Source organism: Haliaeetus leucocephalus, unplaced genomic scaffold (genome assembly GCF_000737465.1).
Source record: "Haliaeetus leucocephalus isolate CR32 unplaced genomic scaffold, Haliaeetus_leucocephalus-4.0 Scaffold406, whole genome shotgun sequence".
Taxonomy (NCBI): domain Eukaryota; kingdom Metazoa; phylum Chordata; class Aves; order Accipitriformes; family Accipitridae; genus Haliaeetus; species Haliaeetus leucocephalus.
Window position 1 is genome coordinate 9,307,802 of NW_010972842.1, and position 18,170 is coordinate 9,325,971.

The 18,170-nt window shown below is 37.5% G+C and overlaps 1 protein-coding gene across 1 annotated transcript in view; it reads left to right on the plus strand.

The window, feature by feature from the left end:
* Nucleotides 1–18,170, plus strand: part of USP15 (ubiquitin specific peptidase 15) — an 85,487-nt gene that overhangs the window by 56,041 nt on the left and 11,276 nt on the right. The window contains exon 8 of the mRNA XM_010574117.1: nucleotides 8,589–8,733. Coding sequence (XP_010572419.1) covers nucleotides 8,589–8,733 — 145 coding nt within the window. The remainder of the gene's footprint in view (nucleotides 1–8,588; nucleotides 8,734–18,170) is intronic.

An 18,170-nucleotide genomic window follows, 5' to 3' on the forward strand; every position in this document is an offset into this window, starting at 1 on the left:
ACTCATTTTGTCTTAGGAGATTCCTAAGTCAATGCAGTTGTTTTATGAGTAGATACTTTTGGACATTCTTTTTGTACAATTTTAAAGGCAGAACTGAAGTATGGCAATACATTCAGCATTAGCATTTACTGTCTTCTCAGGGTTTTTTATTATCCTTGTTTTGATCTTATTTTTTTGTTTTAAATGGTGGAGGGGATTTCTGCCAACATTGTTACAAAGTTTTGCCACAAGCATTGAAATGTATTAAAAGCTGTAAGAGCTGTGAATGAATTCTGTTCTTCTCTGTACACAGGGTTTAGCAATGTAAGCAGCCATAAGCAAATAGAAAGGCTGCACACCTCAGAGTAGTACGAGTCTCTTGCTGTTTTACCTGTTGTTATCACTTTGTATTTGGTAGCAAATGCTATCAAGGAATAAAACTACTCATGGTCATCTTCTTTAAGAAAAAAATTAACTTGTTTTTAGTTTTTGGTGCAAACCAGAGTTTTATTTATGTAGCTCATTCTGGTTTCTTTTAATTTTTTAGAGAACACTTATACATTCAGGTTTTAAATTTAAAATGTGTTGCATTTGAATTTGGTTTAAATCATATAAAAGCTTCAAAGTTGTTTCAAAACGTTGAATTTCAGTTCAAAATGACTCAGTTCAAGTAGCTTCTTCTAAAATAATTACATGTATGAATGTGCATAATTTAACTTCTGTCTTGAATTTTAAGTAGGGTTAAACTGACTTCAGTTTTATATCTTTCTTGTGGATACTGTATTTTACTTCTTTGAAGATAATGTTCAAAGAAGAGGATTTAGATTGATAAAGGAAATCTACAGGAAAGCTTTATGAATGTTGGGTCAGAATACTCTAAAAATTAAGTAACATTTTCTTGACATGGTAATATATCTTTTGGAAAAGGTTTATTAATAAAAAGTTGAAAATCAATGTGAAAATATACTCAGGAAGATTTCCTGTGTAAAAATGTTTCTCTCCTTGCAGAGTTTAGTTCTTGAAAGGTGCTTAAAAACATACTGAGCATCCAGAATTTCTTCTCTTAATATTGTGTTATGTATTTCAAAGCTTTCCAATGACAGCTGGAGCTTTTTGCAAACCACTTGGGGTTGCATAGGGCCCACAAAAACATGAAGATGCATAAATTCCTTTGAGTATTCAGAGCCTTTTCCATGATTATCTGTAAGATTTTATCAGAAAAAGAAAAATACACTGCAAGATAGCTGTGTATTGTTTGTGATTAAAATTATCAATATTCTTATATTTAAAAACAGTCTTAAACAGTGGGTATGAGTGATAATGCTATTACTTTTGGAAAAAAAGGTTTTTAAAGGTTATTTAGTGTTGTACATAATATCCTGGATTTTTTTAACAATATTAATAGATTTTAATTAAATGGTTTCATGCTGCTATTAAACTAGCCTTGAAGTATGTACCTTAATCATTTTTGTATCTTGTATCAACATCCGTTTATGGTTAAATGAAAACTTCATAAAATTTCCATGTTAGAAACTTTACATTCTAGGTTTTAGCACATCGAAATATCTATAGTCATACTGTAAACTGAAAACAATTTTTTTAGTACAGTGGCCTGTGATTTTTTTGTTTGTTTGCTTGCTTTTTGTTTTTAATAGCTCTATTTCTTCAACACGATATGAAAATATAAAGTACTGTGAAGCATTTCAAGTTTTAAAAGTTGGATTCTGAATGCTGCATGTCCTAGGTATTTTTAGTGCTTTGCCCACTTTCTAAAAAATATTTCTTTTCCATGCTTGTTTATATGCATTGTTCATTTGTTAGCATTCTTTCATAGTTTTTAATATCTCAGCATTTTTATCTAATTTATCATTTTCATATTTTTAAAGGTCCCCAGGTGCATCCAATTTTTCAGCTTTACCAAAGATCTCTCCATCTCTATCAAATAATTATAACAACATGAACAACAGAAAGTAAGCTATATACCTTAAAACATTATTTAATTTAATCGCCCCAGTGTGACAGAAACAAATTTTGATGTTTTATAACTCCTAGCTTAAGGATTTTGATTTGTTTTGCAATATTTGGGTTGTGCATTGTTACTGGTCACTATTCCATAGCGTAGGTATTGTAACGCATGATATCAGGAAATGAAACGCAGTTAAAGTTGTTTGGTAACTCTTAGTGCTCAGTAGAATAGACACTAAAAAGAATGCTGAGCATTTTAAGAAAATATATAAAGACTTCATTTAGAGTTTGTCATGCTAAAAATACATTGTTGTTGTTATCCTGCCTGAATTTAGATGGACAACAAAAAAAAGCATAAACTACTTATATTTATGGTGGTCAGGTTTTCCCTTATTTATTGATGGTAAGGTATAATAGCAGCATATGTGATATCACACATTGATTTGAGACCACTACAGCTGAATTGTTTTAGCTATAATTGTTGTCATAATTAATCAGTGGCTATAATCACAACCAGCAACTTCTCTGTCTTAGTGCTAGAAGATCTGAGAGAGATCAGTCTGATAGGTGTGCTTGAACATTACAATGAGCAGAGGCTTAGTAAAAGAGGCTTCTCACTTTTAAGAGTTTTCTCCTTTATATTCCAAATCAGAAGTTTAATAAAGAATGTGATAAAACTCTAAAAGAAGAGCTTTCATATTCCAGTGGCCAACTTTGTGTGTAATATTTTTTTGTTGTACACAACTGTAAAAAAGTTGGTGAATATAGAAAAACATGGAATTATTTCACTTTAACAGATAATGGAGCATCTTTCAAATGCTTGAAACCAGAGAGCACTCATCTTTAATGCAAGCTGGGGGAAATTGAAGAGGCTTATTCTTACAGTTCATTCAAATTTAAAATATTTTTCCAAACATGCATTTTGTGGTCAAACATGAAGATGTTAAATATTAAAAAGGTGACATAAATATTAAATATCTTATACAATATCTTCCAGTTAAATACTGCATTTATCAGAAGTGATTTTTCCTAAGGGGTGAAGTGTCACTTGTGCTTCTACCAATTGTGAGTAGCCCCAACTCTCACTGTTAAACAGTTGAAATCCATGTATTTAACTGCAGTCTATTGTACTCTGTGTGTGAATGTGTAGTAAATAAAAAATATATTGTATCTATGATTGTGTGAAAAATTACTTGACCAGAGCTGAGCCTCCAGCTGAGAACTAATCTCTCCTTCCCCCATTGCTCATGTGAAAGACAGCTGTAACGCCAAAACCAAACCTTAACAGTTACTTTTTCCTAGGGATCCACCATTTTAAATCCAGCAAGTCTTTCTTCTTTTTTATTATTTTTCCTCTTTTTTTTGTGTGTGTTAGTTTTTCCCTAGCAATGCTCTAGTTATTTTTAGGAAGCACTTATGAAACCTGTTGCCAGCTCTTGCAGCTTTTAAAGATAGGTTTTTTTCACTTGCTTTAGCTGATTTTATTTCTGTTTCTTGGTTTGTTTTGGAGCCCAAATGGGAGCTTTTAGAACTTAAGGTAAAATTCTGGAGTTGTTGTTTTGTTTGGGGTTTTTGTGGTTTGTTTTTTTTTAAATTTGAGGATTTTCAACAGAAATATGTGTTTAAAAGGAAGTAATATAAAATTCAGATTTGATAAGGGATTGGTCCCTTGAAGTGCCCTAACTCTAAGTTAAACATTTGTAAATCAGGTAGTAGGTACATGTTCTCTATAGTGTTATGAAATACCAGCCATTTTTCTCTTGTAACCCTAAACACTGTATATCTGGATGTTATGTAAGGCAGATATTCAGTGCAGAAGTATATGGTTTTCATTACAATGCAGTAATCCAATTATGATGAGTTTAAAACAAATATTTTAAAAACCACAGATTTATAATTTACTACAATATATAATACAGGAGAATCTTTAGCAGCACTTCTGTCAGAATACATGTTCAGGATTAATTAGTTCAGTGATAGAGAAGTTATATCCATTAATATACTATGTACTTTACATACTGTTGCATTAAGAATTTTTGGCTTCAAAAGGTAAACGGAAAGATACTTCTCTGTATTTAATTGTATTATTTCATTCTGGGTTAAGATCAGTTTCTTCCTATGTTCTACTCTTCTCACAAATACCTCCTTGTCTAAGAAAGCACTTCTTTTCCATTAATTAATGCTATCTTCTTTTCATTACTTTCTTAATTAACTACTTAATGTCAGCTTTGTCTGGAATTTCTTTTCATATTTCTGCCTTGTTGTCTCTTACATTGCACGTTACCTTTAGTACAATAGCAAAATTACACATTTGTGGCTTTCCAGGATCCGTTGGCACCTCCATATGGACGTGAGATGCTGTACCTCTAAAAGAAATACCAGCATTTGTTTGGAAGATAATTGTAGCTGACAAAGCCAATTTGTAAGGCAGAAAAAGCAAACAACAGGTTGTGTGTACTAATAAATGCTAGTCCTTGCAAGACTGTTTTTGCAATTATTATAGCTCAGCTATAGAGTACAAATTATGTTAAAACTCTGAAAAGTATCATATTTCTTTATATGATACACATTTCTGTAATACTTGTCTAATCCAGGAAGTGTTTTGAGTAATAGCAAGCCTCAAATTGGTAAATATTTGTGTGTTGAGATAGTCATACATTAGATAATAGAAATAGCTTGTGCAAATTTTATCAGGTCTAAAGCCTTCATTTCTGTAAATGTGAGTTTGCATTTGATGGAATGGAGGATTCCAAATAATTGATCATTGATGTTCTTTTGCCTTTACAGGTGATCTTGTTGAAAGAATAACATAGGAGGATTAGCATAATATGTGTTAGTGGATTCAGAAGAGCAGGGAGAGACACGCATCATTTAGGTCTTACAGGAATTTCTGTTTATTGCTGTTATAAAGCAATACATTTCTTGTTGTGGTATTTTTTAAATTATATGGGGAGGGGATTAAAAATAGTTGAATAGGGATTTTGCATGGGTAATTAAGTGAAAAGTTGTTTTGTCTTCTTCATTTGTAACCATTGTTTCAGGCTCTAAAATGACTTGCTTCATCATTCAGTAGTGTCAGCTTGTCAGAAGATGGACAGCTGGCAGCTTTGTTCACATGCTTGGTGTATTTCAATATGCTTACATCAAAAAGTATAAAGGTTCATTACATCACCTGTAGAAACAGTTTCTTCATGTTGCACCTGACACATAGGCAAATATTATGAGGAAGGTGATTTTTTTTTTTTACTGAAGTAGATTATAATGTTATCTTTTGCTCTCCAGATGATGATCATGAACAATAACAAAGACAGTAGCCTTTGTGTAGTGACATGGGCCTCTCCTGCTGCTTCAGGCATCTCTAAAAATTGATGGAGCCCAATTACGGGTTTGTTAAAAGTGGCTGGTCACAAAAACACATTGGCGGTGCATTCAAGTGGTTGAAATACTACAGAGCTCAGTACATGCTCCAAAGTTTTAATTTTCTGGGCTCGTTCTTGCAACTCAAATTCCTTTTGCAGCACCTGTTGTTGGTATATGGCACTGCATTGTCATATTGTGTCCTTTCCAAAGCTAGTGATGCTGTTGCAAACTTCTCTGTTCCAAATTCATGCTTCCCAGAACTTCAGCTATACAGTGAGTGCTCTAGATTCATCATCTGAAAGCTGCTTTGAGATTTAAAGGCAGGATACAGACAGCACGTGTAAGTCATTTCAAATATGGCACATGCAACTCAAAATTTACAGATTTACAGATAATAAAATCTCATTTGGAAACCTCCCTTTACCATTTTCACTACTTCAAGAACAAGTCTGGCTGTTCAAGGGTCTGAAGATGGTTTCATTTTTTCAAGTCTTGCCTTATTTTTTGAGCAACGATTTCTTCTAAGAGCCATCAGTGTTTTCTTTCTGTTATTGCCCTTATGTGACAGCCCCATTCTCATATTACCCCTCTGCTTTTCCATACATTGTTCTTTCATTAAAGGCAACTTTCTAAAGGTTTTGCAGAAAAAGCAGATGGAGGTTGGGGATATGCTATCATAAGTTACTTTTTTTAGGGCATTTCTGTTTGAATGACATTTATGTAGACTTGCCTTGGATCTTTACTTGCTTTCCATTGTTACCCATTTACTACTGACTATTAATAATACTTTATTTTTTGTCCAGTCTCAAAACCATGAAAAGCAGAGGCACAATGTAATTTAAATAAAAATAATTCTTCCAGCAAAAAATGAAGTTTGCAGACAGATAAAGCTGTAAAGAGACATCTCCTAGTCTCCTGCACATAGTAGGTGCTGTATTTTGCTGGATATGTTTTGATAAAATATCACAGAACCCTGAAAGAAAAATATACGAATAGACCTGACTCACAGGATGACTGTGGTAACAATATTCTCTAAACCCCTCAAATATATTTCTGTGGGCCAGTACAGAAGATGAAAGAGCTCCGAAATGGCTTTCCCTTTTGAGAAGTAAACTCTGATAGTTTGTCCCTTAGAGCACACCAACACTGGGAATCTATCTGCATTACAATTATCTTGAACTAAATTATCATGATGTTAATCAGCTAATTTGACGAAATCTTTCACATGAATGCGCTATAGCCAAAAGACACCAATTGCATTTCCCAGCTTTCTAGTGTCCCTCCTAAGGTGGCAGTTCATGAAGGGGGGAAAGCTGCAGAGAAGGAAAAAGGAGAGTGAAAATCCCCAGGAAGATCACATTTAATCTGTTTATTATCCCTACATTTCCAACAGAAATTTCTCTCCTGTTAACCATGTGAAAAGTGTAATCTCTGAGTCAGGTGAGGAAAGCAGTAGGAAGCAGGCAGGTTCAAAGTAGAAGCTTATTGTGCACCCTGTACATGTGCATTTTTATTGCTGCTGCATGCTGTTGAGCTGGGTTGGGGGCTTGGTTGTATTGTGGAGGTTGCATTAGCACCAGTGGCAAGCTTGTGCTTTTTCTTCCTGGGGGATCTAAGGCTTGCCAACTTAAGGGAACAGGGGTTGATTGCAGTAGCTGGACTGCAGCTGCAAAGGGAGAGGGAAGGTAATTTTCCCTGGGGATCTCTCACGCGTGGGTGAACCAGGGACTAATGATAGGGAGGGGTTGACCACAGAAGCAAGCTTGAAGGGTATGTGGGCCCTGGAGTTCAAAAAGTATCTTGTATAAACCAGGGTGAAGCATTTAAGTTAGGATTAAGCTGAATGGGCAAAACTAACTTTACAGGGATTTTTCATGGAGAATGACAAGTAAACACAATGCCACTTAGCTAGTTTGGGGGCAAGCCAGAGAGCAGAGGAAATGCACATGTATGGAAGAGGGAAGGACTGATAGAAGAGTCAACTATTAAAAAGAAATGATCAGATGTAAAAGTTTGAGAACACCAGCTTTATGAACAGTGGAGCTATAAACTACACAGATTTCTGAGGCCATCGAAAGAGGAAGAATTTTTCTTCCCCTTCCGTTTGAATTTTTCAATAATCTTGTGATTAAAACAAAACAACTGTTATTCATGAAAAGTGAATAATTGTGCACTGAGGGGACAGTTGGAATTCAGTTAGATGTAAAGAGTGTGATATTGTTTCAGGAGTAATGGCTGGAGTGTACCATTGGGCACTTGCATACTCAGACTTTTACAATTATAAATCTCAATTATTTATGAGGATTGATTCTTTGCCCTGCATATTTTTCCTTGTCATTCTTAGCAATTGACTTTCAAATTTCTGTTCAAGTTGCTTCTAATGTGAATAACGCTTAGTGACTGCAGAAATACTTTTGAACTTTAGCCAACGCTACTATCATGCAGATTTCATTATGATCAGTCCCTGAAATAGTTTAAGAAAGCGTTTAACCTTTCTGGTTGATTGTTTTTTCTAACAACTGTAATATTACAGAGCATCCTCTTACAAGATTCTTTTGCCTTTCTAGTGTTCTTGGATATGCTTACTTTACTGTTCTGAGGGTTATTCTATATTTAGTATTTGCACGATTTCATCTGGAAACAAATTGCTTTAAATCTTACCATTTTGCTTATTTCAGTCTTCTCCAGTTTCTCCAAACAGATGCATCATAGAGATTTATAATGAAGTTGTTACAAGGCATTTTGCGCATTGTTTTACCTCTCAAGGCTTTCCTGCATTTGCATGCTGGATTGTGCTGTCCTAGCAGGGAAGCTATATATAGACTCTCTGATGCAGTGAGGCAGCTATGCCACAGTGGCCTTGGAAATCTCAGCTTTCACCTGTAACTCTGCATTCCCATTCCCACCGACCTCACTCTTGCAGTAGCAGTATGCAAAAGGGACGTAAATGATTGATTGCTGCTGGTGGTGTCTAAAGTCTGAGTGTATTAAATTTGATGGAGCAATGAAGAATAGAGTAAGCTGTGAAGCTGCTCCTATCAAAAAGGGGTAGGGATATAATAATTGCAGTTATTGCAGTACATTAGATTTTGGTTGTTTGCACAGGTGACTTTTAAATTGAAATTAATGTTATTACCAAAGTTAAATACTTTTTAAAAATCCTTTCTTGTTCACAGAAGTTACTTTAACATTTTTAATCATTTAAGTTTATAAAAGTATGTCTATGCATTAAAGTACTATAGAGTACATGTTTACATTGTGAAAGATGTTTTGTTTTTTTACAGTGTGAAAAATTCAAACTATTGTCTCCCATCATATACTGCTTATAAGAATTATGATTATTCAGAGCCAGGAAGACACAATGAGCAGCCAGGCCTGTGTGGCCTGAGTAACTTGGGGAATACATGTTTCATGAATTCAGCAATTCAGGTACGTACTTTAGAATAAAATGAGCTTGTCTTATTACTTGGAAACTAATATCTTGTTATATTTTGCAATGTTTGGAAACTGATATTAAGGGACTCCATTAAGTAGCAGAATAGGATTAAAAGTGAGGAAATAATACATCTATATTGGTATACTAGAAAAGTTGATTTGCATAGCTGCATTCATTGTTTCCCTTGTTTTTGCATGGTGATCCTTGTCAGAAAGAGATTTGACCAGCATTTTACATGAGCGAGCCCTTAAGTCGGACTTTTTGCTTTTTGCAATGATTGCCATGCCTGCATGTCACGAAAAATACTTTTCAATTTGAGATGCACTTGAGTACAGATCGCAGTGCTGAATTGTCAAAAAGTAAATGACTGGTGGATTACTGGGCCTTTATGTCTAACTAATTATCATGCACTTTTAGTGTGCAGGTTAACATGCAGGGAACCTTTGAACATATTTCCCTTTGACCTTTGCCCTTTGAATAGCTGCTATTTCATGGATGAGATGTTTCACAGGAATGTAATAGCTTGTTTCTTTGCTATGATTGTAAGAGAAATACTAGTATAGCTAGTATTACTCTTATCAAGCTAAAAAAAACTTAGTCCTTTTACTTTTAAGTGAACGCTGCAGTGGTAGATTAACAATCAGAAAAAACTAGCGGTTTAATTTGGTTTGGGTTAGTTCTGGAACTCGTGTTTTATCATAAAAGCAGTCTTATGTCAAAAAACTGTAAAATGTATTTAAGTTCTCGTTCACATTTTTTTCCTGCTGAGTATAAACAAAACATGCTTCAGAGTTTATCTCCTCCTTTGTCATCACAAGGATTCCCGACTTATGTTTGTGATTTCTTGGGCGAGATAAAAAGAAAAAAAGAGTTGAACTCCTTCTTTAGCCTGTTCAGGAAAAAAGTAGTTTCAGATATATTTGTAAGCTAAGTTTATGAAGTTGTTGAAATTTGTTCAAAGGAAGAAATACTCCAGAGTTTCATAGTCTCTGCAGATTTTCTATCCCTTCTTTGTATATAGAATCAGAAAATAATTTGGGTTAGAAGGGACCACAGAATGATCACGGGTCCTACCTCCTGTTTGTGTCCATTACAGTAGCCCTGTCACTGTGCACTTCTGAGAAGAGTCTGGCTCCGCTTCTCTGTAGTCTCCCATTAGGTAGCTGCAGACAGCCACGAGCACTCTCTCCTCAGTCTTGTCTTCTTCAGGTTGAACAAATGCGTACAGCTCTCAACATTTCCTTGTATGTTGTTCTCCAGCTCCCTGACCATGTTGGTGGCCCTCCTCCACTCTTTTCTTACACTGGGGAGCCCTAAGCAGGACAGTGCTCCAACAGCAGTCTCACAAGTGCCAAACAGAGGGGAAGACTTGCTTCCCTTTGCCTCTGGCTACTATTGCTAATACAGCCCAGCTTGCAATTGGCCACCTTTCCCACAGGGATGCACTGGTGGCTCTTCCACAGAGGAGGACCACTGGGTCATATTATGCAAAGCTGCTTTCTAGACAGTCAGCCCCTAGCCTGTAGTGGTATATGGGCTTATTCCATACTTATATAAATAAGGCATCCATAAAATTAAATTTATTCTTGTTTCTAAAAATGTTTTCATGAGGATACTTGAAGAGAAGTTGAACAGTGCAGGAAGTAATTCAAATTTTTTTTTAGCATGCTGCACTGAAAGATGGCTAAACTGAAAGGGGGAGGTGCACACATTTTGCAGCATCCGTTCTAAATAAAAATGCTATATGTAACCTCTCTTGATTACTGAATTGCATCATTATGCTATTGTAAAGAAAAAAAAAGAATATATTTTTGTCTAGTGTGTGAACTAGAATTGTCTTTTAAAAGTTGAATTCAAGTAATATTCTTAGTACATAGTGAAATACTTTTTATGATGCTACACTGTTTGTCAGGCTAGACTGATTAAAAACAAGGGTAATTTTGATTACTTATTCAAACCTTTGTTAAACTGGTATACACAAATTTGCATATATGTAGATTTAAAAGTAAAAAAAAAAACCTTTTAGGTGAGAATTACAAGCATGGGTTATTGCCTTTAGGCCTTAGGAATCTTATACAGCTTAACAAACTTACAACAGTTCACATCAGTATCCCATTGTGTTAACTGGATTTAATTCTGAGGTCTGCTTTCTAAATTATGTCAGCTTTGACTTCATTGCTTTTCACTTACATCTAGGGAATCAAGTGTTCAGATAAGTTCTGAGAAACTGTAGTGTGAATTAATAAATTCAGTTTTGCTGATTCACAAGGCAGTGCTCTAGATAAGAAAAATCAGGTGTTTCTTGAGCAGTGCAGCTTTTAGTTTGGCATAGTACCTTTAGTATGTCCTTGATGTGTGTTTTTTCAAATGCATTATTTGGCAGCTTTCTTAGCAAGGAAGTGTAAAGTATCTTTCAGTTCCACCTACTATCTCTCTCCAAAAAAGTATTGTTCAGAGTTTAATATTATCTAAGAAATCCGTGAAAGTGCTTTTTAGTGGAAGTATGACATGTTCTTAACACACCGAGGCCTCACAGACTGCAAGTTCTACTGTCTTCTTTCTCTTGCCACCACTTCTACCTTTTTTCCAATTACTTGAGAGCATACATTTCACTGCACTAATTTGCCATTAATTTCACCTCCTACTGTTACCGGAGTAATATTGGATTATTCTGGCTAGAGGTGTAACGCCTATGGCTGAAGCCCTCTGAACACATTTGACTTGGTCTAATCTTGGAAGCTATGAATGGATGGGCCCAGATAATATGTGGATGGCACACTAGGGAATTCTGCTGGGGAATATTGGGTGCTCTAGGCTTTGACCTGGATGATGGAGCAGAGTGCACCCTCAGCAAGATGAGAGATTTCAGGAAAACGGGAGGAGGGACTGATACACCAGATGGGTGTGCTGCCATTCAGACAGACCTCGACAGGCTGGAGAAATGGGCAGACAGGAACCTCCTGAAGTTCAATGAGAGGAAATGCAAAGGCCTGCACCTGGGGAGGAATAACCCCAGGCACCAGTACACACTGGGGTGGAGGTGGTGGTGGTGGGGGGGCGACCGCATGGAAAGCAGACTGGCAGAGAAGCACCGGGGGTCCTGCTGGGCAAAGAGCTGGACATGAGCCAGCAACGTGTCCTTGGGCCAACATCCTCGTGGGCTGCACCGGGAAAAGCATTGCCAGCAGGTCAAGGGAGGTGATCCTTCCCCTCCACTCGGCACTGGCGAGACACCCCTGGAGTGCTGGGTTCGCTTCTGGGCTCCCCAGTACCAGAGATACAGGGATGTACTGGAGCAAGTTCGGCGGGAGGCCGCAGAGGTGATCAAGGGATTGCGGCCTGGGACCTATGTGGAGAGGCTGAGAGAGCCGGGACCGTTCAGCCTGGAGAAGAGAAGTCTCCAAAGTGATTTTATCAAAGGGTAGAAATACCTGGTGGGGGAAGAGTAAAGGAACCTGAGCCAAACTCTTCTCAGCGGTGCCCCCTGAAAGGAGAAGAGGCAATGGGCACAAACCGAAGCACAGGCAATTCCATTTAAATGTAAGAAATTTATTTTACAGTGTGGGTTGTCAAACACTGGAATAGGTTTTCCAGGGAGGCTGTGGAGCCTCCATCCTTGGGGATGCTCAAAACCTGACTGGACACAATCCCAAGCAACCTGCTCTAGGTGACTCTTCTTTGAACAGGGGATTGGACCAGACAATCTCCAGAGGTGCCTTCCAACCTCAACTATTCTGCAGTTCTCTGATCTGCTTTGGTTACCTACTCTAGCTTATTTACCTTTTTAAGATGTCTTCCTTCACAGTTACGTCACCACAGAGTTATCAGCATAAATCTGTTTTCTTTAAACAAAATAGTTTACTGTAGAGTTTTAGACTCTGAAATAGTTTCCAATTCTGTTCATGTTCTATTCAAACAGCCCTGCTTTGATCCCTTCCACTCAGTCAGTGCTGAGTGTAATCAATATAGCTTTCTTCAACAGAAGCAGAGTTTAGTTTATTTGCTCTCTTCCCAGTTACCACTTTTCTCAGATCTTCATCCTTCCCAGACAGCATTGAGGCCCCTTAGTGTTCACATAAGAGCTATTTCTGCTTCAGAAACTGTTTAATTTCTCTTCTCTTTGCTCTCGTCTCATGTACAGTGAAGATGGTTTGCATCAGAACTCTTATCAGTGTTCCTTGAAGAAGGTGGCCAGTTCCTTGCACATCTTGCTCTCCATAGTCTGACAAACTTGTCTGAAGGTTTTTGCCCTGTAGCCATACGAGGTAGAAATGTGATAATCCTGGCAGTTTCTTAAATTTTGTTGCATGTTCATTAAGGTTAGGCTTGCCCCTTCATCCTTGTGATTATTGTAAAGAGACCTTTGATTTTTCCAAGTAGGGGCTTTTAGTGTTACAAAGCTCAAGAAGAATAGAGGAGAGATGGTGAAGACGTGGGTAAGATCCTCTGTGGTACCACAAATAGCTGCAAGATGAGTAGGAGTAAGGCCAAGAAGGTTAAGATACCATTGTATTTCTCCCAAGTGCTGTTGTCTTATCACTGTTTCTTATTAAAAAAAGGAATAATTCAATATTATTTCATATTTTGGTTATATTGGAGCTTTTCTTTTATATAGATTTTTCACATTCTTTTGAAGGGGTATTCCATGTATCTAATTTACTTCAGTGCTAACACCTAAGGCTCGATTTTTACTATTAAGGCCTAAATGTCTGGTTTTGCAGATCTGAGCATTAAATGAAACAGGAAAGACAAAAGGGAGCTTGTGAAAACACATTATTGTGAATGCTTGAACCCATATTGAGCAAAAAAAAATTTATATATTTGGCAAGTAGATGTTTTATTCCCGTCCAGTTATGTATATGGCTATGATCTTAGCTGAAAAAACCTAGAAAAATACAAATCTCATGAAGTATTGCTGTGCTGCCACCTGTGGATGTTTCCTAAGTATTGCTTTGCCCTTTTGGTGGGTTACTAGTGATTAGAGCTCTGTGGGAAATGGTTTGTTTTTTTACTTTCACAGTGAAAACCTGAGAGTTCACAAAATTTTCATTTTGTGATTCAAAAATAGGAGAAGAATGAAAGTAGGTGTTTTAATTAAAAACACTTCTTTTTTTCCCCCACATTTTCATTTTTATGTTTTTTCCATCAGCGTGATTATATGTACTTGACTTCTGAACAGCAGCTGTTGAGAGCTTTGCAATGGGGTATTTCAGCAGTTTTCTTTCTTTGGAAAGCTGATTAACATTCCCTCTACAGTTACTTATGGCTGTGAGATTATCCAGACAAAACATAACATCTTTCACCAAAACCTGAAATGATTAAGTTTTTAGTGCTCTGTTTCAGTTGCCATAGGCATAAGGAGTTCAGGTTAAGGGTCGTGTTAGCTGAGCGCTTTTCGCCGTATCTGACACTAAGTACTTCAGACAAAAGTAGGATAGACAGGTGTAAAGTAACTCACTTTTTCTGCTATTACTTGGATCTTTCTGTCAGTCAGACAGCTCTTGGTCTTTTGTTAGAAGGCTGAAATACGAAATTTCAATGTCCCTTGCATAAAATTGCTATTAAGTAGGCCAGCTGAAGAACCATGATACTTACAGGAATACTCAATTTTTAGCTCAGATCTTATTGTCTGCTTCTCACTTCCCCAGTTCACTGGCATAATAGGTAATGAAGTTTTCTTTGCTTTGAATTTTTATTTTTATCATTATTTCTCTGTAATATCTCTTATGGGATGTGAATAAATGTTTCCTCATTACCTTAGGATCATAGGATGATTCGGGTTAGAAGAAACTTCAGGAGGTTTCCTGCTCAAAGGAAGTTTGGCTCTGAGGTCAGACCAGGTTGCCCAGGGCTTTATCCAGTTGGGTCTTGAAAACCTGCAAGAAGGCTGCACAGCCTCTCAGCTCCACTGCTTGACTGTTCTTGCAGTGAAAACATTTTTCCTTATATCCTGAACTTCTCTTGTTTCCGCTTAAGCCCAGTGGTTCTTGTCCTCCCACTATGCACCACTGTGAAGAGCCTGGTTCCATCTTCTCCTTCACTTCCCTGTAGGTACTAGAAGGCTGCTGTTGGGTCTCCCTGAAACAGTGTCCTGGTTTCTGCTGGGATAGAGTTAATTTTCTTTCTAGTAGCTGGTATGGTGTTATGTCTTGGATTCAGTAGGAGAAGAATGTTGATAACACACTGATGTTTTTAGTTGTTGCTGAGCAGTGTTTATACCAAGTCAAGGATTTTTCGGCTTCTGATGCCCAGCCAGCAAGAAGGCTGGAGGGGCACAAGGAGTTGGGAGGGGACACAGCCAGGGCAGCTGACCCCAACTGACCAAAGGGGTATTCCATACCGTGTGACGTCATGCCCGGTATATAAACTGGGGGGAGTTGGCCTGGAGGGATCGCTGCTCAGGAACTAACTGGGCATTGGTCAGCGAGTGGTGAGCAATTGCATTGTGCATCACTTGTTTTGTATATTCCAGTTCTTTTATTAGTATTGTCATCTTGTTGTTGTTATTATTTTCTTCCGTTCTGTCCTATTAAACTGTTCTTAACCTACGAGTTTGACCTTTTTCCTTCCGATTCTCTCCCCCATCCCACTGGGTGGGGGGGGAGTGAGTGAGCGGCTGCGTGGTGCTTAGTTGCTGGCTGGGGTCAAACCATGACAAACAGTCTCTTCTGCAGGCTGAACATGTGCCGACGCTTCAGCCTTTTCTCACAGGGCAGGTGCTCCCAGGCCACTGACTGTCTTGGTGGCCCTCTTTCTTCATTCATTTAATTTTCTTTTTTTCAATTAAACAGTGAGAGTCCTTACAAACTCTTTTTACCAGAGTTTTCTCATATATTTAAATTACGTGGATTTAGAGAAGTACAACGTGACTTATTATTATTTTTCCTCCTATATGAGGGTTTCTTAGGACAGGTAGACTTGCTAACAAGATCATAGTCTAGTATTGGAATTACAGTATTCCAGTGAGGCTACAGCATTGTGTGTACATATATATATATGTACAAGGCACTAAAAATAATTCATTGTTCATTTTCCTGTGCATCTTAATGCCTCCGACACCCTACTAGATGCTCTCTAAACAGTAGACTATATGTGTCTTTTTAGGTGATTAGGTCTCCTTTTGACTCAATAGTTTAGAACTCTTCCAAGGTGTTTGTATACATGTTTATGGACATCAACAGTGTGTGCAGTGCTGCATAATACAGTTGACGCGCAAATTGTTTGAAGCATTGTTTTGTCCAGTTGCGTTGTTTGTCTGATTTTCTTGGAGGTTGATTTTGATCCTTTGATATTGATTACACAGAAAGTTGTTATGCACAGTGTCGTGGTTTAACCCCAGCCAGCAACTAAGCACCACGCAGCCGCTCACTCACTCCCCCCCCATCCAGTGGGATGGGGGAGAAAATCAGGAAAAGAAGTAAAACTCCTGGGTTGAGATAAGAACGATTTAATAGAACAGAAAAGAAGAAACTAATAATGATAATGATAACACTAATAAAGTGGCAGCAGTAGTAATAAAAGGACTGGAATGTACAAATGATGCGCAGGGCAATTGCTCACCACCCGCCGACCGACACCCAGCCAGTCCCCGAGCGGTGATTCCCTGCCCCCCCTTCCCAGTTCCTAAACTAGATGGGACGTCACACAGTATGAAATACACTGTTGGCCAGTTTGGGTCAGGTGCCCTGGCTGGGCATGAGAAGCTGAAAAATCCTTGACTATAGTCTAAACACTACTGAGCAACAACTGAAAACATCAGTGTTATCAACATTCTTCACATACTGAACTCAAAACATAGCACTGTACCAGCTACTGGGAAGACAGTTAACTACATCCCAGCTGAAACCAGGACACACAGATTGCTCTGCTACAGAAAAATCTTTTCTTTTTTTCCTTTTTTTTCCCCAAGTAATTAATATGTAACATGAAACTATAATTTCAGTGTTAACCTTTGTCACGCTGAAGACTAATCCTTCTCTTCTGTGGTTTGTGTCATGGTTGTCTTGGAGTTTCTACATTTTGTTCCATCTTCTCCCACAATCATTTAGCTAAACTACCAGTTTGGGTGCAGGGACTGAGCACTTTACAGAAGTTTTGTTGGTTAAAGAAAACTTATGGAGACTGTAGTACCTGAAATGAAGTGCCATTCTTTTGCCTCTTTAGTTCACAGACAGTTTTCTGTAGTTTTACTGTATTTGTTTACTATTATTCTTCATTGGTATACTTGTTAGTTTACCTATGTCTGTGTTTTAAAACAAACAAACAAAAACCCCAAAACCACTAGGTTGAACAGGGCACATAAATCTGATGACTTTGCTGTCTAGTAGATTGTCTTGGTTCTAATAGCTCTTTTTTATTTATTTATTGATGCTTTCTGTAAGGCTTCCATGATAACCTACAACATAACCACATCATGAGAAAATAAGAATGTAGGCTTCCTTTCAAATTGGCTTCTGGATGCCTTTTACACCTGTAACTGTAATCGTGATCCTGAATAGTTATCCATTGTCAGCCTTTCCAAGAAGTAAACGTGTCTGTAATTATTTAGCTTTGTCAGTTATGTGAAAAGATCAGTGGTTATGTGGCCAACTGTATTAGTTCCTTTAGCATCTACTCTTTTAAAAGTTGTGGCATCTGATATTTTAGAAGAGATGTCAGCTCTGTATCTCAGAAATTGCTGTGTTCAGATAGATACCTGTGCATTCTAGTACTACCACCAGTGTCATCCTACGTTGGAATGTGGAAATTGTTATAAGGAAAAAAAACGGAAATTATCTGCAGTAATCTGACTCATACATACAAATATAAATTAATATTCTGAGAAAGTGACAAAACTAATCTTATCAGGTGAAAACTAGAAAAAGATAAATTAGGTTTTTGGTGAAACAACATACTGTCGGCACATTGTGTAGTGCTTGACTAAAAACCTGTAGAAAAATTTACTGATTTTGCATTATTTAGTTCCTTGTTCTGGACATTCCTTACACTAAGCTGATCAGCTGAACTGATTTGATCCCCTAAACCAGGCCAAAAATAATCCAGAAGAAAAATGAGAAGGAAAAATAGTTTTTTGACAGGTTAGTGAGATGAATATGTTTATTGTGCAATCAGATGAGAATCAGCAAAGAAGGGGCAGGACTTCTTTGGGTGGTAGGATTTGTCACATCACTCAGATCGAACATGCAATTTTACCTAAAGCATAGTTTTACTTATAGTTAGTTTAGCATGGTTTGCACTGTATAGTTTCTGGGTATCTGGTGGAACTTGGTAGGCCAGCCATTCGTTTAGGCTGATGTTAAAAATAATCTTTTGAAAACTCTGATTGACCACTTCTGTATGGATTTGAGACACCAAGTGTTTCACCTCTTAGCTGCATGGATCAGTTCAGAACCGACAACACAGAAGTGTGAGGTAGGGGGGGCTTGGGATG